This window comes from Poecilia formosa, unplaced genomic scaffold (assembly GCF_000485575.1).
Source record: "Poecilia formosa unplaced genomic scaffold, Poecilia_formosa-5.1.2 Scaffold169, whole genome shotgun sequence".
In the NCBI taxonomy this organism is placed as follows: Eukaryota; Metazoa; Chordata; class Actinopteri; order Cyprinodontiformes; family Poeciliidae; genus Poecilia; species Poecilia formosa.
Genome location: NW_006800108.1, coordinates 852243 through 868611, shown reverse-complemented (window position 1 = coordinate 868611; position 16369 = coordinate 852243). Strand labels below are relative to the sequence as shown.

The window sequence follows — 16369 nt, the reverse complement described above, 5'->3', positions numbered from 1 at the left end:
AAAAGTAGTGTGGCAAATTCATTTATCTCTGCATCAGTTCACTTGCTTACAGCATTTACCTTCATTTTTGGTCTAAATTAAATGTCAAATGTAAATATAGCTAAAGTGAGAGAAATCAGCACAATTCATGGAGTTCCTCAAGGCTCAATTATCGGTCCTCTTCTGGTTGGTTCATCACTTCACAGTATATTTTTCCATTTATACACCAATAAATATGTCTGTTCCTGCCAATAACACCAACCTTTGTTTTCTAGAGATGTTTGTTGTAGGTTCTGATTATCTTTTATGTGAATAATATAAAACTAAGGCCTGACTTTGGATTTGGATCATAAAAAAAGTTTCAACATACATTCATATGTACATTAAAAATATGTACATTATATATATATATATATATATATGTCTCACTTTTCAAAAAAGTTTTAAAAAAGTGAGACACTAAAGTTTTTTGTGCAGGAAATTATCCTCTTGCATCTACTTTTGGGAATATTGCCTAAAGATTCACCTTCCACTTCAGTCATAACACAGATTATTCATTTTACGAAAGATAAACATTTATTTATAAAGCTGAACAGATCCCCAAATAGATATTAGCTTAACGGCGTTACATGCTTAGTAGCGCCCTCTACTGTTAAGGGGAGATATTGCAGGAATTAGTGCAGTGCATATGAAGCTCGCAAAGCTATTTATGATCACATCACACTAACTTCATCGCTATTAACTTACACTTAATATGTAAAACACTCGACACTTTTGAAAAATGCTTGTTTGACCAAAAGATGTCTCCACTTTTAAGTTTGGCTTTAATAAAAACCAGCGTGAGTGAGGAACTAAAGGTGTCTAATTAAACCAACTCCTCGACTTCCACCGCTGCTGGTTCCAGAAGACAAGATGCTCTTATTTTTCTTTGATGGAGAGAAAGAATCTCTCTCTCTCTCTCTCTCTCTCTCTCTCTCTCTCTCTCTCTCGTCCTTTAAAGCCGCAACAGCTGGTCTCAGGCGTCAGAGAGAGCTGCAGCTCCGACAAGGAGAAAAACGTAACGAGAAAGGAAGGCAGAGAGAGAGGAGCGATCCGATACTCTGTTTCTGGTCTTCCAGCAGTAAAAAGCAATATTTCACAAGGAGCTGCGATGCCATCTGAGAAGTTAAAACCCCACGAAGGTTTTGAGACATTTTTGTGGACTCGGCCGCTTTCTTTGTGAAACCTTTTAATCTAATTTTTTTTTCCGCCACTCTGCAAACAGTCACAACTCGCCGCTCGCGTCCTGCTTTTGTTCATTTTGGTTTTGAGAGACATAAACCTCACTGGTTGGCACACGTTTTGGATTTTCAGCTTGTTTTTCCTCGCCAGTTTGTGACTCTGACCCTGCCGGAGCGGATCGGACAGGAGGAGAGGAGCTGTCCGGTGCTGAAACCTGCACGGAGTTAAATCTACAACATAAAGCAAACAAACAGGAGAAAACGGACATTTATATTTTCCTTTATGACCTACTAGAGCTCCATTGCTTTTACAGAGCTAAGTTGTAACTATAAAACACATTTTTGTTTAGTTTTGTTGCTGAAAACAAAGAAGCACAGGAGAAAAACTAAAGATCATGTCTCTACTTTTGAATTCGACGCTATAGGAAGCCAAGAGATTAAATTATATGCGAAAAATCAGCTGATTCCCATCACTGGGTGCAGACTTAAGAGGATTAGAGAAGAGAAGAAAAGCGTGTGTTAATCGTATGAGCGCAGGAGCAGTGACTGTCCCACCATGCCTCGGTCTTTCTTAGTGAAGAAAGTCAAACTGGACGACTTCTCCGCTGCTGAACTGGAGACCTCCTACAGCCGGAGAGAGGAGCTCAGTCTGCGGTTCCACAATCATGACAAAGGTTAGTCACACACACACACACACACACACACGCACACACACACCAGTCACTTTTCACTCCCAGATCTAAAGCGTTAGTCATGACTGATTGAGAGGGAATAGGAAACCTGGGTCAAAGCACAAAATATGCATGAAATTCAAGTCAGTGAAATGTAAAGTATTTATAGATCACTGTTTGCAGTTGGAGATTAAGGTATGCATTTTAAGGCTATTGGGTAAATAAATCAAGTTGACCTTGTTGAGGTCACAATTCTCAAAGGTATGTCTTCAGGGTAAACATAAATGGAAAAAAAACAAACTCCCACTTCCCATGGAGATTTTTTCCCTTGGATGTATTTTTAGACGTGCACAGAGAAATGCATGCCTAACATCTGCAGATGAGGGGGAAAAAAGTTACATGCAAGCTAAACTAAGTGTATTCCAGGTGGTTGGTCTCTGCTGTGGATCATTCCTGGGTCGTTGCTGCGCCAGCATGGCTTCAATTTGTAATATTCAAACTCAGTTCGATACGAAACATGTTATTTCAGCTCAAAGCACAGATCCAGAAATATTTAAACTAATCAATCCAACACAAGACACAGTCAAATGCGAACGGATAAGAAGTTTTGACAATAACTTCATGCAACTGACTAATATTTGAGATAGTAATCTGAATTAGAGTATATTTAGGATCAGATTGGACTGCACCTTATTCAATCTAATGGATTGTTTTTGTATTTGGTTGATTTATTCAACGTTGCTGTATAATTTGAAATAAATCGGGCCTGTTTTTCTTGCAAAGTGCATTGAGAGCTGAACTATCTAACCGAGCTCAGGCGATTGCATCTAGTGACTGACTTCGCAGCAATCCCTCCTCCTGTGAGCTGCAGACTGATTTGCCTTTCTATGGGAAAATTCACACATTTCACACTTTGGTGTACTCACAGAGTCTTTGTGAAAAAAAGTGTGTCACTGTTTGCGGAGTCAGCCAGAGGCATAAGCAATGTGTGCGGATTTAAATGTCAGATTTTTACAGAACAGGCTGAAAAATGAGCCACTTGTAAACATGTTTCTGATTCTCTCTCATTAAGCCTCTATGGTATATTTAAGACTGCAAGTGCAAACTGTGTACACAAAAGAGGGTATATTATGTTCAGCTAAGTAGAAAAACATAATCACAGCGAGATATTTGCAGTAAACTGTATTAAAATGATTCTGTTAATAGATTATGTCACCAGTGTGCAGGCATTGTTGTTCTGCTACCTATTATGTTCCTCACATAATGGTCATCCAGACCCTGGAAGTGTTTTCCCAAGATTTCTGTTTTATTTTTCCATATCCCCATTGACTGCGAATGGTTCCCACACGCTGCATAATCCTGGATACTCTGCAGGCTAAATATGATGCAGGAGGAAAGGCTGACGAATCTCTTCAACGCTGAGCAAAAATATCAGGGAAAATGGGAAATATAAAGAGAGAAATGAGTCAAACCACATCAGTGCCAGTTGTATGAAATGAAAGTGCAAACATTTGTCAAAATCAAGAAATCATCCCACAGAAAGTAAAAAAAAAAAAAAATAGTTATTTGTTAATTTTAAATGAATAATGTTGTAAGAAACAAAAATATGGGTTTCACACTGATTCCTTTCCTGATGTTAGGTCCAAATATGTTTAAAAGCGATTATTTAAGGTTGATTTGTGGTAGAAAAATTGTAAAAAAACCCCACAAGAGTAAAACTGCTTAGCAAACACCAAAAAGAAGTAGTTAGAAGAATGTTATGAGGCATTGTGATACATAGAAATTACTTGGACCATCTTTTGTGGCGGAGCCCTCTGCTGATTTATTATGCCACTGAGCAGGCAGCTGTTTCCAGCACACAAGGTCTGATAAGCAGCACCATATGTCAAACTGAGAAAGAATAGGCCAGATAGGAAGCGAACATCAGTGAGTGAACAAATGAGTCTTTACTGGGATGAAAATAACAGCCAATCGTTTGTTAAATCCCTTTATGGGGTTATTTTGTGCTTTGGTTTCGTCTCCGTCAGCTCTTTTCTGCCCTCTAGTGGGGAAATAACCGCAGTTTGAAAGGGCTGACTGAGTTTTGTTCCACCACCGGCATGTAATTGTGTTCGTGCAGCCTGGTTAGGTTCACATTGTAGCAAGGTCAAATGTAAGATGAAGAGATCTCAGGCGCTCAGACGGCGAGGCGGAGAGCAGAAACCTGCGACGGCAACAGAAGCTTTAAGGCGAACACGTAAAGACTCCAGAAATTATCCACCGTTATAAATATAACAAGATGTCGAGCGAAGCAACTGCAGCTTGTTGCTCGCACAGAAGCACACACTCGCATCACTGTGTTTCTGTCAACTCGGCACATTTCCCAGCCAGCTTGCACAGCTGAGTGCACAGCATCAAACTCACACACATGTGCACACACACACAGTGACCTACAAGTGTCCAAAGCACACAAGTGTGCATCAGTCGCTGTTGGTTTGGATCAAAAAATAAATTGTGGCTTGCAGCTTTTTTTCCCCTCTCTTTTCTCTCATTTTCTATGTCATCCTTTTATTTTCTTTCCCTTCCTAATTCTTTGCTCTTTAAGCACACATATAAGAGGAAACACTCATCTTTGGGATGGGTATTTAATCTTTAATAAGCATTTAAAATTGCTTTCAGCTCTAATGCTGCTAAGGTACTTTGAATTGAATACAGAGGAGACAGGGATGAAGATAAAGACAAACAGAAAGAGACAGAGTTCTGATGCTGAGGAAACAAAAGCAGCGGTTACGTAATCTTTTACACAAAAACTGAATAACAGGGAGAAATTCAAGTTTTACTTTTGTCATAATTTCTCTTAATGACAGCCCATTTTCTCAGTCATTCTGCAGTGTGGAAAAACAGCATAACTTAACATTTTCTAGGTGAATAGCCAAGCTTTTTATCCAAGTAGTTAAGGCACTGAACAACTTGGATAAAGTAGTTATCCTAGTAACTTTTTACACTGTAATAAGTGTTAGTAGACACTTATTACAGTGTCTAATAATTGTAATAGTCAAATACAGTTATTAGACACATGATCATGGACTGCAGACGCATCTCCTCTGATTGTGAAAAAAACATGTTAAACAGGTCAAATACAAACAGTTTTTAAACATACAGAACCAACATCTGTTACAAAGAGTTTGACATAAAAACAAAACAAAATGTAATGTCCAACAAACTACCAAGTGGTGTTAATGCTGTCCATTATACCTATGAGCCATCCTCTGGTGACATCATTGTACCATTTTCATTGACTGCCATCATTTGGGTCTCTTGTGGTCTATCCTGGATGTGCCAGCTGCTGCCAAAATTAGTCATTTTTATGCTCATTGCTGGCATCTGCACTGGAGTACATGATGATTAAACATTTCTCTGTGAACCCACACTTGATCTTCTCTTTTGTAACACTCATAGGAAATCTATAATATACATTAAAGAGAATCTCTGTTGGCAGAAAAAGACCTATTTCTGTTTGTGAAGAGTGTTACAAGTCTATTTTAAAGACTATAAAAATCACATTATATAGTTGTGGAGCATTGCATACTAAGCCTTTGTATGCTCAACAACACTGAAATATTTCTAACTTAAAAAGCTGTTAGCATGAGCATTAGCCTGCCAACATTAACTTAGGATAAACATCTGTTATGAACATGACACTAATCAGTTGTGGACCTAAGTATTAGCATAGAATTGTAAAGCTTATCATATGTAACAATACCACCTTTTAAGCTAAATGGGATTTGACATTAGAATTAGCCCACATTACATTAGTTTAGTGTAGTAGTGTGATAATGCTAATGTTAGCATTAGCATACATTACATTAGATTAGTGTAGAATTATCAATTTGCTAACATTAGCATTAAAATGCTAATGTTAGCAAATTTAATGCTACACTAATTTGCTAACATTAGAATTAGTATGCTAATGTTAGGAAATTTAATGCTACACTAATTTGCTAACATTAGAATTAGTATGCTAATGTTAGGAAATTTAATGCTACACTAAAATAAATGTAATTCTTACACTAAACAAATTTAATACTACACAGTGTACTAATGTGCATCAATATGCTAATGTTTGCATTAGCATATAGCCTTACTTGCTGACTAGCTGTTAATTTTAGCAATAGCTGGCTAGCAAAATGAGAAAGTCAAATGAATTAGCTTTAGGTATTAGCACTGACTTGCTAATATGTAGCGTTTGTTCGCAATTTAAATTTAATTTTTTTTTTACATATTTATTAAAACAATTTTTTCTGTTTCAACTCTTTAGGGCAACCAGATCCATCACACTATATGCCTAAGCTACAAAGTAAAAATGAAAATAAATAAATGAATAAATGAAACAAAACAAACAAACAAAATAGGCTTAAGGCCAATTTCCCTGTAGAGGAGATGCTGAAAGGATGTCAGTTCAGGCCAGGAGCTTTTCTTAGATGACATACCTAATTAAATAAAGCTCAAAAAGAAACACATGATCACGTTTCAAAAACTTTACTCATGCTCTATAAAACAGGAAACACACACACACATGCTGTGAGAGCAGTGATAGAATATTTATGATTCATGATTTTCAGTCTTTCCACCACACCTCACCATTCTTTCCTCCATCTTTCTGTTGTTACTCTGTCTTAATTACATTTAAAATGTTAAATTAGAAAGAGAGCAGAGTGCAATCCTGCCAAAACACACAACCACAATTACCATAAAAAGTGTAAAATCCTTTCTTTCTTTCTTTTTTATTTCTTTCTCTCTTCCATTCGTCTCCCTTCTCCAGGTCGTATTATCGATCAACATCTGAGCTTTTCTCAGAACTGCATCATGAAATGATATTACCAGCAACAGTATCTCCTCTGCTGTCTGTGTCTTAATGCCCACAGAGTGCTAATTGAAATGGAGAGCTATTGATCGGCAGATCCACAGGAGTTGTGGCTGTGGGTTATTAGCGACCAGTCTCTCTCTTTGCGTCTGTTTGAGTTCAGCCTGTTGAGCTGAAGCCAATAATAGAAATAATGAAGCAGCCGACATCAAAACTCACTAAGAAATAATTGATCCGATTTGTCAAGAGCTGTGCAGAAAAATGCGGGGCAAGGCCGGAGGAATCCGTGGATCTCCAGGCAGATGTACTTACAGTTTAGCTCAAGAGGAGGACTGTCAGTATCGGCGTGCCCACTGAGCATTAGACCTCCCATCTGCTGTAATAGAGATGGTCTACGTTACAACAGCCGAAGCTCTGACAGCCCCAGGGTGTGACGGTGTGTGGCGGTGGACCTGTCAGGAAAGGTGCAGCTGATGAGGAGCAAGTGTGCTCACTGAACCCTTCTATGAAAAATAAAGATTTCCTACAGAGGGTCGGAAAGTGTCTACTCAGTGCTGCCAAAGGCATAAAAGCATTTTAGTCCCTCTATAAATACCGCATGGTTCTCCATCTCCTGGTTCTTTCCCAAAAGGAAAAGGCACAAAGAAAAGGCAAAATATGGTCTTGAAGCACAACTCATCTGATCGCAGTTTAAAATCAGATAGCAGAGATGCCAGGCTGTAACTCAGTGTTTTGTTAATAATAAATGAAGTGATCTGAGTTTAATTTGAGTGTGGTTCACTCTCACACATGTCTATGCACAAGTTTTAAGTCATCCTTATTTCTGTAGCTTACAATAAAGGGAGGCCATTTTTCTAAAGTTATTTTTATCTCTGGTGAAACTTTTCTTTTAAAAAAGAAAAACTTTTGACTGGAGGATTCAGAATTGCATTTTTTTTTAAATCAATGCAAACAATCAGTCAACTGATTCTTTCGGACATAAAAGTAGTGACCAAATTCTGATTCTTTCTTTTTTTACTTAATGCGACTCGTATCTGATGTTTTTATAACAGTTTGAACAACACAGATCAGATTTTTTTTCCGAATATGACCCAGGCCACTTAGATATCCGATACGTATCCGATCTTTTCAAATGTGACCTGAATCATAACGGTCAGGTCCTGAACGTCACAGATACTCGACAAACGTCACAGATACTCGACAAACGTCACTGTTCTGCGTCCTGATACGCCCATGCGGGAAGAAAAATAACAACCATGACGGATCATAACGAGGATTAAGTTGTTAAAGTGCCGCTCCGGTCGGAGAACAACTTCAAATGTGTAAGCTAAGCTCCACCGTTAGCATCCATGTTTACTTCCGCAAATACTGAGCACTTCTTCTATTTATGGCGGTGGGCAGAACACTGAGAACGCTGACAGTAATGCGCCCCCTACTGCGCATGCGGGACACTTTCAGGTCACACTGGAGAATACGAAGTGTGAACGACCACGGCAAAAAATATCAAATCACAAAAGGCTGCAGTGTGAATGTAGCCAAAGTTAAAGCCAACATGTCAAACACTTCGATGTGGAAATAAGCCAAAAAATCTGGAAGGGAAAGTTGGGTTTGTCTTATGTTCAAGGTGCCACATCCATTGTTTTAAACAATTACACAAAAGTTTAAACAGCATGGTTTGTGTGCAAAATGTTCATACCAGAACGAAACTGAAAGACCTCGTCAATAAACTGGCTAAGGCATTAATATCCACAGTGAAACCAGTCATTACTTGCATATAGGCTGAAAAGTCACTCAGTCATAAATCTAGATTATAGTGTCAGTACATTTAGTGACAATAACTGAATATTTGGAGATATACAGCTCTGGAAAACATAAGAGAACAATTAAAATGATCAGTTTCCCTGATTTTACTCTTTATAGGTTTATGTTTGAGTAAAATGAACATTGTTCCTTTATTCTATGAGCTACTGACAAGATGTCTCCAAAATTCCAAGCAAAACTTTAGTATTTGCAGAAAATGAAAAATGGTCAAAATAACAAAAAGATGCAGTGCTTTCAGACCTCAAACAATGCAAAGAAAACAACTTCATATTCATTTAGAAACAATTCTAATGTTTTAACTCAGGAAGAGTTCAGAAACCAATATTTGCTGGAATAACCAGGATGTTTCCAATGGGGTTTGGTGCAGTGGGCTCTTAAGTTTTTCCAGAGTTGTATGCTCTGGTTTGATAAAACTCAAGGTTTGATCATACCTTTGGTACATTTAGATAAAAATAATAAAGGCTTAAAAACATGAGAACACTGATGGAGCTGTAAATTATGGAACTTATTGTATCATGTTTGTTTTTCTGATTGACACACCTCAGAAATTAAACAGCATAATGAAAATTATATGCACATATTGAAGCAACATCTCCAGGTTTGAGTCAAGTATTTTAAACTGAGGGACAAGTAAACAGTCATTAGTGGCAAAGTTGTGTTTTAATTTGATTCTTTTTATTTATGTGGCGCCAATTCACAACACGTCATCTTGAAGTCAAAGTAACTTTAATATAATCATCCATTTCAACTGATCCTAGTTATCAAAACCAGTTTGTCTTATTTCAAGTGTACACTAGACCAAAAAAAATCCTTCAAGATTTTGTGTTTTTGCAGTCTAGATCTTGTTTTGGTGCTCTATAGTTGGATTTTCTGGTAATCTAAAGCAGATTCTCACACCCAACTCTTGTGGATAACGTATCCACAAGAGTTGGATACATTATAAGAATTACAACCCAGATTTTAATGTCTGATCGTCCCTCCCTCCATGATGACTAATGTGTTTTGTTGTTTCCTTAGGTTACGTCAGTGATTATCTAAGTCCGAATCCCTATGAAGACGTGGTGGGAAGCGATTCCTCAGTCATCTCTAAAGTGCCCTCTCCCAGCCACTCGTCAATCATCTACGGCCACATTAACAACACCTATTCAGGTATCCACAGCGACATCCATGGGGACTCGGACCAGCCGGACAGTCCGAGGTCTGAGGTCTCGTCCTCAGCCGGCGGATACATTAACGGAGACGCCGCCGTGAGCGAAGGATACTCAGTAGACGCCTTTTTCATCATGGATGGACGGTCACGAAGAAAAGCAGCGGCAAACCCACGAGGGGCCACCCAGAGGCACACATGCAGCGAGTGCGGTAAAACCTACGCTACGTCCTCCAACCTGAGCCGACACAAGCAGACGCACAGAAGCATCGACAGCAAGATGGCCAAGAAGTGCCCAACGTGTGGGAAAGTGTACGTCTCCATGCCCGCCATGGCCATGCACCTGCTCACCCACGACCTCAAGCACAAGTGTGATGTGTGCGGGAAAGCGTTCAGCCGACCGTGGCTGCTGCAGGGTCACATGCGCTCGCACACCGGAGAGAAGCCCTTCGGCTGCGCGCACTGTGGGAAAGCCTTTGCTGACCGGTCGAACCTGCGTGCCCACATGCAGACTCACTCAGCCTTCAAGCATTACAAGTGCAAGCGGTGCAACAAGACGTTTGCACTCAAGAGTTACCTGAACAAGCACTACGAGTCTGCGTGCTTTAAGGGGGCTTTTTCCCCACTGAGCTCACTGAGTGAATAAGAGTCTCTGAAAGCACATCTAGGGTTTATTTACTTCATTTACATCCGATTTCTTCTGCTTTACTCCAAAAGATTAACCAGAGCGCAACAAAGGAGGAGTTTTTTTTTTTCTCGTTTCGCAAGCCTCTCAGTTATTTTTATTTGAAGGTTTATTAAAAAGTTTGAGAGAACCTGATAGGATTTATCCCCCAGTGAGGTAAACTAAAGCACAGCACATCTGGTGCTTCCTACTTTGAGATCTATTTGTGTCCTTATCAATCCACGTCAGATGTTTTTCTACCAACGAGGAAACGACACAAAAGCACAATTGCTCTTCCACGTCTCTGTCTTTTCTCAGAGTTCATGTGATTAAGCACAGAACCCACCGTCTGAGCAAATTATTTCCAGCTTTTTCAGGCACAAACATTCATAATCTAAGGATAATTCTCGTGTCTTGTTTTCAGTGAAACTGAAGCTTACAAGAAAACGCAAAGGAATCAGAAGAATAACCAGTGTTCTGCTTTTTACGATGAAAAATATGAACAAAAATGAAACTCATACATTACGTAGATTAATTACACATGGAGTGATATATGTGAAGCATTTTGATGATTATAACTTGAAGTGAATGAAAACCCAAAATTAATTTTCTCTTATAATTAACTAAAAGTGATTTTTAATGGGAAAATGTAAGTTCTGGCCTTAAAAGTCCTGGTAGACTTTATAGTTACACTTCAGACAATCATTGGCATCTTCCATATGGAGAATAAGCCAGAAAAAGTCACTGCACAAGAAGCTGATTGTTCACAGAATGATGCAAGCATCCAAAACTGAGTGGAAGGAAAACATTTAGCAGAAAATTGTGCACAATGATTTAATTTGAGACGAATCGGGTTCATCATAATGAGCAGAAATGAGAATTTGAAATTCACTATATTCAGAAAAACATTTGAATTCAGGTGTTCCAGCAACGTCCATGGCCAGAGGTGTATGAAATCAACAAATTAGTGTATACTGTTCTCTGTGTAATACATCTACACATTATATGAGTTTCACTTTTTAAATTGAATTGCTAGGAACAACTTTAAGTCCATTAATTGAGCCACAGTATCTATAATATTCTCTTACACCTCAACATGATTTCATCCCTGGTGAATCTTTGAACCACAATGAATTGTGAAAACAAGCAAGTCCAACTTTTCCCACAAATGCATTGAAAATATAGAAGTGACAGGTAAAAAACGTGAAGTTCTTTTTAATGTTTAACACCAATTGGCTTCTGAATAATAGTAAAATGATCCTCTAGTTAAATATTAGCACAAAACACAAACTGAGCCATCAGGCTGCTCCAAAATGATCTAACGTTTATATGTTTTTTCATTATTATTTATTTGTCTTTGTTCAAAAGGAATGTGGACGTTAAAAATGCCTGCCATTCCTTTAATAAAGTTAAACCTTTTCCAGTGTTATAAAATAATTTTTTTCATGTTTATTTATTTATTTATTTATTTATTTATTTATTTATTTATTTATTTATCTTGTATTATTTTGCACTTTATTGCAGTATTTTGCCTTTGTTACAAATATGCCAAAGCATTTGACACTTTGTAAACTTTGAGTATCTTTTTTATGTTTGCCACTTTAAGTATCCAAAACCTTTGCATGCAAAAAAAAAGAAAAAAAAAAAGCTGTCTAAATAACAGAAACTATGCCAATTTTATGAGTATTTTTTTTTAAATATATTTTTTGCCAAACTGCTTAGATAAGAGGCAAACGAAGCAGCTTTTCTGACACGGGCAATATTCCGTTCACATCCGACTGAGCAATAATGCATGATATGTTCAAAGAAGCGCTGGTCATAACTGCTTGTAATTTTATTTTTAAACCTTCAACTACTTTTATTCTACATAGTTGCAAGAAATTAAATTTCAGGGAGTTAGCGAACAAAGCGTTGAATAATAGATGGGTTGGGATAAGAGCTCTAAATTTGCAGGAACGGTGCTTCTGTTGTGACTCCAGGGAAATTTTCCTAATTGGGGATTCTTTAAATATTTACAATAAGACCTCAAGTATTTACTCTCTGTTACGAAGCCTGCTTGTCAAAATTAGGTGATGGGATCATTAGCTTTTTGATTACATTAGTGTTACTACAAGCTGCTAGATGCTGCTGGGATTCACAGAAATGAATCAGCTCCTGTATTTGGAGAGCTCTGGGTTGGGTTGAGTTGAGCCGGGTCTTTTTGTACGTGGGTTTTTGCACTGCCTGCCTTGTATTAATATTCTAAAATATTGTAGAAAGTAGAAGGTAGATCTCTGGTGCTGAAACATGGATGAACTTGAACTTCTGTCACATTGTATCTGGTTACAACCACAACTTTTTGGTGTTTTATTGGGATTTTATGCAAAGTTATGAAGTGGAAGGAACTCAATACATGGCTTGTAGAAAACCTGGTAACACTTTATTAGATGGGGTGTGAAAAAGACTGACATGACACTGTCATAAACATGGAGTCTTTATAAATGTCTATAACATTTGTCATGAAGTGTCATTCAGTAAATAATGACATTTTTAATGCAAAGTTGCTCTAAATGTTGCATTGAAAGTCCATTAAAAGTGCCAACTTTGCATTAAATTGTCATTATTTGGGACTTTTAATGGACTTTTAATGCAACTTTTAAAGCAACTTTGCATTAGAAGTGTCATTATTTACCAAATTACACTTGATGACAACAGTTATAGACATTCATAAAGACTTGTTTATGTTCATGTCAGGTGTTATGTCATGTTTATGACAGTGCCATGTCAGTCTTGTGCACACCCCGTCAAATAAAGTGTTACCGAAAAACTTTTTGCTTGAAAAAACCCCAAAACAATTAAAAAGTTGCTTTTTGGCGTATCTGTACCACATTTACACACCTAGATGCTGAAATATCGTCCAATTCTTCTTTCCAAAGTAGCTGGAGCTTCGTCTGACCGAACTGAGAGTACAAATGAACAGCAACTTTCAAGTATTGCCACAGATTCTTGATTTTTGTGGATTGATTTTGATTTGTGTCATTCTAACATGGATATAAGCCTTGATCTAAACTTTGTGTGTTTAGGGTTGTTGTTCTGCTGGAAGTAAAAATATTACAAACTATTTTTTGGTCTAGTTTCTAGTTACATTATCACACTTGGAAAAAAGACAAAAGTAACTTATGAGTAATTTTTCAGCAAGAAATAAGAACTTTTTTAAAGTCAGTAAAAAGTATTTGTTGCAATTGCAGATTATTTCACTTATGGGGAAAATGTCTTGCCATAAGTGAAATAATCCACCAATTTAACTGGAATCTTTGCATCAATATTAAGGAATTATTGACTTAAAACAAGCTGCTATATCTTACTGAAAAGTCACGCAAGTTAGTTTGTCTCATTTCATTTGTACTAAGATATTTGAACTAGAAACTAGACAAAAAAAAATACTTGGTAAGATGTTTTTGCAGTCTTAGTAATTAAGTTTACTTAAAGAGCTGCCCTGATTTTAGCTCCATCCAACTACAACCAGTTTGCTTTTAATGCTTAACATCCACTCTGTTTAATGCGATATTGGCACGAGATGCACTATTTGTTTTCTGTCACACATAATAGTTGGTAAGTAGGCTAAGAAAATAACAACTTAGTGTCAAATGAACAGGTCATCTTGTTTTATAAGTGTGATGCCAACCTGTGCTGCTCATGGTAAACCATCAGGAGTTCTTCAGGTTTTCTGCCGTAACGTAAAGGTAGATAAAGTTTACGACTAAAACATATCCTGTCCACAGATTCTCTCACCTGAGCTGTGGATCTCTGAAGCTCTTCCAGACTCACCATGGGCCTCTTGGCTGGTTCTCTGACTAAAAGTCTCCTCCAGTCCGTTAGCTTTAGAGCTCGACCATGTCTGGGGAGGTTTGTGACGTACCGGCCCCTTTCCATTTTTGCATGAATGAAGCTTCTCCATCACTTCCTCCCTGGCCTGTCTGTTGTGCTACTGTTGTTGGTTCACCAGCGTTCTCAAGCAAAGGTCTTCACAGAACAAGTTATACCAGTTAACACGTTAATATTAAAATTTTAAAGCACATATTATACAAAACTTAGATTAATCAATGATATTTTGACCTAGAAGCCTGTCTCCAGCAGAGCATTACACATGGGGTGTGAAAAACAACAACGAAAGATGAACGAAGAACAAAAGTTTAACATTTTTCAGGTTTCTTGTGTTGCGTCGCTAGCCCACACATCTGTTTACATCTACATACACAAGCTACACATTTCACATGCACAAATTACGCCGGTGGTTTTCCTGGAGGAGGACAAGCGACCGTCGCCTGAACGCACAAGTTCGATAGGATATTTAACGTTTAAACCAAAATGGCTTCCTGTAAACCTTCTTGAACATAAAAGCTGAGGATCTTCAGACGTGTTTGGTTTGAGACAATAAAACATTTTTTGAAAATGTGCAGACAGGGGAGATTTTTTGATATGAGCATTTATCCAGGGTGACATCACTGATCCTTTCTGTCAGTTTTCCCCTGGGCAAGAAGTTTTCTCCTCCTCATGTACGTGTGCAGTGGCGTACGTTCGCCTTAGTTGCTGTAAAGTACTGGGAGACATTACCAGCTTTCTGCAGCTAAAATACCAATCAGATAATTTCTTACATTTTAACAGGTTAGACTGTGGCTAGTTGGGCTTGTACAACTTTGTGCGTGTTTATATTTCAAGATTACAAAGATAGTTATAGTGATTAATCATTAATCCCAGACTGTGATTAATCTGGTACTTTTTAAATCAATTGGCAGCTGTAATTTATACTGAGATTAAATTGCAAATAGGTGGATTCTGTTTGCTAATGAAGTGACTTCCCACTTTATTTAGTGGTATGTGATTTAAGACAAATACAAATCCCTACACTAATCATCAAAGTTTCTTTATTAAAAAAAAAGTACATGTATCTTTCTTTCCACTCCAGTTATCTTCCAGTTAACCCAATTTAATGTTTGTTTACCACATAAAATTCCCATAAAATGTATTAAAGTTTGTGACTGTAACACGAGACTGTTAAGAGCTCAACAAAGAGCGGCTTTGCAGTCGGTTTGTGCTGATTGAGGGTCTCTGAGTCTTCGAACAGATTCCAGATTGGACTTTTTTCAGATCTAAACGTTAAAGTGTGCGACTCCGTAGACGGAAATACGTCTTTGCTAGTGTCTTTCTGTTTGAATTTAACAACAGAAAGAGCAAACACGGTCAATATTTCAGCACCAGAGAGCATCTCCGAACACTTAGACTCTACTATGAATTACTGTAGCCTACTATAGCCACAAGGTAGTTAAACTATTCTTATATAAAAGCACTTCCTCTTATAAATTATATCTCACAACTCTTTTTGAGTCAAAAGTAGTAGCACAGTGAAGGAGTTTAGATTCAGGTAGAAAATGCCTTGTATGTAGAAATAACAACCTCCTTCTCCCTTTTCTAGTGTGATGAAGAAAATGTAAAAAACAAACAAACAACAAAACAAAAGAATGCTGGCAACACAGGCTACACTGTCCTTTAATAACACGAGAAAATATTCAACAAAAAAAGGAAAAGTGACACCTCCAGTTTGCAGAATGCTGTGCCATTTTTGGAAATATTTCTGAAAGCATCAACACAACACCTTTTTTAAGAGCAAACAAGAATGCATCTATTTTGCAGCTAACGGCCTTGTACATACGAACTGATGTGACTTTGGAGTCGGACTATTTCTACAGATCTGTACAGGTGGGATGACGACGAAGACGATGATGATTATTTTTACTGAAGCTTCCTGTTATAAGCTCTTCCTCTGAGGTCCGTTTGGACCTCCATTTGGGTTGGTGGCGATGTAAAGCACAATGAAAACACTCAAAATTGGTTTCACTTCCTAAATAAAAGCTACTTTAAAGAACTGGAGTGTTGGGTGTTTTCATGTAGAGTCGTGTTCTCTTTCTTATCGTCTCGTCTTTAGACTTCACCTGAAATATTTTCTTACAGGATTTAGATCTGGGATCTACTTTTTGTGTTAGTTTG

At 37.7% G+C, this 16369-nt stretch overlaps 1 protein-coding gene across 1 annotated transcript; it reads left to right on the top strand.

Annotated features, from left to right (window-relative positions):
* Window positions 1-1425: 1425 nt before the first annotated feature.
* Window positions 1426-11769, top strand: LOC103146838 (transcriptional repressor scratch 1-like). The gene is made up of 2 exons (XM_007564893.2): window positions 1426-1873; window positions 9552-11769. The coding sequence occupies exons 1-2, from the start codon at window positions 1756-1758 to the stop codon at window positions 10325-10327; spliced, it is 894 nt and encodes a 297-aa protein (XP_007564955.1). The 5' UTR covers window positions 1426-1755; the 3' UTR covers window positions 10328-11769.
* The last annotated feature ends 4600 nt before the right edge of the window (window positions 11770-16369 follow it).